Source organism: Montipora capricornis, chromosome 6 (genome assembly GCF_036669925.1).
Source record: "Montipora capricornis isolate CH-2021 chromosome 6, ASM3666992v2, whole genome shotgun sequence".
Lineage (NCBI taxonomy): Eukaryota > Metazoa > Cnidaria > Anthozoa > Scleractinia > Acroporidae > Montipora > Montipora capricornis.
The window spans coordinates 47,168,992-47,173,991 of NC_090888.1; the positions used below are offsets into that span (position 1 = coordinate 47,168,992).

General features: G+C 40.6%; 1 protein-coding gene across 2 annotated transcripts in view; it reads right to left on the reverse strand.

Moving 5' to 3' along the window:
• The window catches only part of LOC138052303 (cytochrome b5 reductase 4-like), a 37,446-nt gene that overhangs the window by 31,928 nt on the left and 518 nt on the right, over positions 1-5,000 (reverse strand). For both annotated transcript variants that reach the window (XM_068898705.1, XM_068898706.1), the window contains exons 1-2: positions 4,927-5,000; positions 1,204-1,304 (exon numbers count right to left, since the gene is read on the reverse strand). The exon at positions 4,927-5,000 is cut by the window's right edge. In XM_068898705.1, the coding sequence (XP_068754806.1) occupies positions 1,204-1,304; positions 4,927-5,000 (175 nt within the window). The remainder of the gene's footprint in view (positions 1-1,203; positions 1,305-4,926) is intronic.

The window sequence follows — 5,000 nt, forward strand, 5'->3', positions numbered from 1 at the left end:
AGGGTTGATCCCTGATGGAATAATTGGGTACAAAAACGTCACAGTAGTGTTAGGCCTCACTCGAACTTGGAATCATCAGTCGTTTACTGATTAAGCCTAAGCGCTCGCTTCAGTGATTAGGCCAAAGCATTCTCGTAAAATTTTAGCTTTCATTTTCCGGTTCGGTTCACTACGAGATCGTGTGAAGAAGAAAGCACTCGTTTACTGATTAAGCCTAAGCGCCCGTTTCAGTTAGGGTTAGGCCTAAGCACTCTCATAAAATTTTAGCTTTCACGTTGCGGTTCGGTTAACTACACTTTTCACGAGATCATCTTGCCCTTGAACAAATTTCATTCATCTACTCCTGGTCTGTGAACCGCGCAGGCAGTTCATTTTACTCCTTGCCTTTTAACATTTTTTATTTGGTGCATAAATTTTCTTTACATCTCCTAAGAGCATTTCAAATAAGTCACTGTCTCTGTTCCTGTAGCGCCACATAAAATCTGCTAAATATGAAGAAAAGTGGTGTTTTCGGACTCTGAAAGGAGGCATTTTGACCTTAGCGTGCCGCCAGTGTCCTATTCTGTTCATGCTGTCACCATTTTTGTTGACAAATTCCTCGGAATGGTTAACATTTTGCATTCAACGACTACGGGACTGCGGACCCCGGTGGCAGTTCACTTTAACATTTTGCATTCAACGACTGCGGGACTGCGGACCGCGGTGGCAGTTCACTTTAACATTTTGCGTTCAACGACTGCGGGACTGTGGACCGCGGTGGCAGTTCACTTTAACATTTAACATTCAACGACTGTGGGACTGTGGACCGCGGTGGCAGTTCACTTTAACATTTTGCATTCAACGACTGCGGGATTGTGGACCGCGGTGGCAGTTTATTTCACTGCTTACCCTTTAAGACTTTTCTTTTCATTCATCGACTTCGGGACTGCGGACCGCGTTGGCAGTTTTTTTAAGTAGGACATTTGGTGGGCCGGGTATTCTGCAAGTGCTCCCAATTTCAAGTCCTGATTTACCATAAGCATGTAAATACATTGGACAGGCCTAATTATTAGTTCTATAAATGTTTAAATTTCCGCATAATCCGGTGTAATTTCCGCATAATCATTGCATGTATACGCATAATATGGCCAAAAATTTCCGCATAATCTTTAATTTTTTTCCGCATCCTATCAGAAGCCCTGTAATACTGTTACAAGTCCTCACCTCATCAAACAAGTCTGTGCCATCTCTACCCACTCCTCTCATTATCTCTGGAATACCTCCTGGGTGGTACTCTAAGTAAGGAGTTATGTTGTATACTCGACCTAAAAGAGATTATGCCATTAAGACATCCTGGCAGAAACTCAAAAAAAGATTTGGTGACATCACTACCAAACCAACTTCATAAAATTATCAGGTACACATAAACTGTCCTGTGCTGGTCATAAGGAATAATCTCACATAATAAACACTTTTGTAGTTGTGTTTCCTTGCACCTATCTGGTAAGTAACTTTGAACCATGGCTTTTTCTGCTAAGGTGGCTTTGAACAGCATACAATCATGTAATGCATTAGCCTTTCTGCCAAATCACTGCCAGGCCAGTCAATTTTGCTGGATAATGAAACAGAAGAGGCAACCACAGAATTCAGAACCTAACAGGGTCACCAAATGCAAATCAACCCAAATCTTTAGAAGAACACATACAACAACCAGCACTACAGTGTACATGTATTTGCTCTATGAAAAGGAATGCAGGTGGCCCTGAGATTACAAACCTCAGCCCATGGATTCCTGATCCGGGATCCAGAGTCATGGATTCTTGATTCCACACCCACAGGTTCCACCAAAATGAATAGACCAATTTCGATATATTAAAATTCAGTCCTAAACAAAAGGCATCATCTCGAGGCTCTGGGGAACAAACTCATACAAGTCCTTAGGATATTTATTCCCCAGAGCCTCAAGATGATGCCTTTTGTTTAGGACTGAATTTTAATATATCGAAATAGGTCTATTCTGGATTCTATCAAATTCTGTGGATTCTGGATTCCATACAATGGATCCCAGATTCCAAAGCCTCACGTTCCGGATTCCTTTGCATCGAGTGAACTATTTTTATTCCATTGGCCCTGTACACTGTATTTACAGCTTAGCGAAACAGACTAAAGCCACCTGAGGCAATCTATGCCCTACTCTTTCAGTGTTCTCACTAGAATTTTTTCCCAAGGGGTCATACAGCCCATAACCCTCAAATTTAGGGGCCAATCCCTAAACAGGTTGGGCCATTTCACAAGTTTTAATTTGTTTCTTTAAGGTCTTTTAAATAATAATATTATTTGAGCCTGTCTGCTTCCTTACTGTTCAAACTGCTTTCTTAGCAACAAAATACTAATACTTTCTTGGGTGCAGTGCCGCATTTTGCCGATTCTTGTTCCAAGCCAAGCTGGCATGTTTCAATGAAGTAAATCAAAATGTGACTGATCTCGTTTTCAGAGATAAAATGGAATAAAGTACATCAGTAAAACTCTTTTTTGACCTTGAACTGACAAATTTATTTTATGGTTCCTAATTTTAGTGTGATTCTTATTCCCTGGGTATTGACAGTTGACTCTGAAATGGCTTTTTTCCTTTTCCATTTACTTCCTTAGGGTGTGCTTGTTTTCTTTTAAAACTTGTGGGGTTCAACAAAAATTCATTGCCAAACTTGTGAATTCCAAAGTATATTTCACTCCAAAAAGCGATATCGCACTCATTGCTTTGTGATTCATGCAATATCGGTTTTTAACGTAAAATTTACTGGTACCATGGAATTCACTAGTTAGGCAATGAATTTTTCTACAGAAAAAAGCAAAGAAAATGATTTTAATTATTAAAGCAGCAACCAGAAACATCAAAACGCGGACAACTCAAAACTTATTATTTTCATTAACCCTACAGGCAGTAAGATTAAATAACCAGGGAGCTCCACTTTTAGGCTTGGCTAAATCTATATATTAGTGTCTTTCATTGTGCGCCGACTTTGAATTTTTGTGTATGAATCCCACAAGGGTGCAGCCTGGCGAGAACAATGCTCTTTGCGGATGTGTGGGTTCTTTTAATAGAATGATACGTCTCTCTGAGTTAATGAGTCTCAAGCAAGAGTCGTGAAATGGGGGCCCCATAGCAATGTTTCCCGTGACTTGACTCACCCAATGTTATAAATATGCCAACCAGAACCTTGGCTGTTGAAACGACTTCTTTTGTTCCCTGGTTGGCAAATTTGAATATCAAAAAAAAATGTGACGTCAATGTTTGTAAACAAAAAATATTGCTATAGACATTATCTGAGAATTCCTGAAGGTAGCAGTCTGCCTTTTCCCTCAGTGTTTTAAGTGAACTAGGGTTCAAACCCACAAGCTCCAACTGCATCACTCACAGAGCCACAGGTGTGCCAACATGACATCTAAGAATACAGAGTTTAAGCACGAGTCATGCTGTTGAGCCAACGACAGCCGGAAGTAAGCTGTTTTCGTTTTTAACTTGTCTTGACACTACCACATTTTTATTTTGGTGAGTACCTTACGAATGATCAGTCTGAGAGAGACCATTGCCCGGGGGCCGGTTCCAGGGATAAATGTGCCCTGGAATAGAGTTATTACCCCTTTCAAGAAACGGCCCCTGGCATGCAATATGATCACTTCCAGTCTGAGGTCGCAAAACGTCCTGTTTTTAATTAAGTTCTTTACTGATCGCATGGCTGCAGGAGTCTGTAAGAATGAGAGGTGTAAATTGTACATATAATGCAACTGACAATGTTTTCCCCGACCCAGGGGAGGGTGGGCATAACACTGGCATCTGACTTGAGTTCTCGGCGTGTGGGAAGGGATTTTGATTTTATTTGACATCACGGAGCCCCCAGGGTCGGGAGACTTGTCATTTACTGTTTACCAGTCTGCAATCTGCTTTAGGAAAGTGCCAATCGATCGATGGAAGTTTTACCGCATGGCAACATGTTTACATGCAGCTTTTTGTGATGCAAATGGTACATTGTTGAGCTTCGGTTTACATTTGAATCTTGTTGTTGTTTTCTTCGTCTTCTGTGATCGAAAGTTTTTATCAATTATGAACCAAAGAGAGAAGAACCGAGCTGCGGGTGTGCAACGATATGGCAAAACAAAAGCGCCTTAACCCTTTCACTCCTGTAAGGGCCAATGAGACTTATAGATTTTACTCTAACGCCAGACGATTTTACTCCTCAATGGGGAACCCCACAGGAGTGAAAGGGTTAACAACAGCTAGGTTCACTCAAAAACTATGTCCCCATATCCCTTTCACTCCTGTAAGGGCCAATGAGACTTGTAGATTTTACTCTGTCTAACGCCAGACGATTTTACTCGTCAATGGGGAGCCCCAATGGAGTGAAAGGGTTAATTTGCCTAGTAAATACACTTGTTACCACTGTATTTAAGTAGTGCCCAAACCCGGGGGTGGGGGGATTTGACCACAAAGTTGTGCTCCACAGCAGTGGCTATTGACACGCAAAAAACGAAAATGTCAAATGCCTAGTGGTATGCCCGCCCTCCCCTGGGTCAGGGAAAGCGTGCATTACGTGCATAAGACTTACGTAAAATTTTCAAGTAAACGTAAGCTAATGTTTAAATAACAATGAATAAAAACTAAAAGGTCTGGATAGTAGCAGGCATATCGATATTTTTAGAAGAAACACAACACTTTTTTAAATTTAAAAACATGTTTCGACAGAAACTTCTGCCTTTTCCATTTTAAATTAGTCTGTACTTTGTAATTTAAACTGAAGATGATAGAAGTTTCTGTCGAAACATGTTTTTAAATTTAAAAAGTGTTGTGTTGTTTCTAAGAATAAAAACTACAAGAACTCTACAAACAAGATAGTTCGCAAAACCTTAGTAAAAGCAAAGTCAACAGCTAGAGAAATTATGCTCTATTACCTCGAATACAGATCCAAGCATCATTTTCGGAGTTGTGCTTTCCAAGTTCTTCCTCGGTAACAGGCCGTACAATT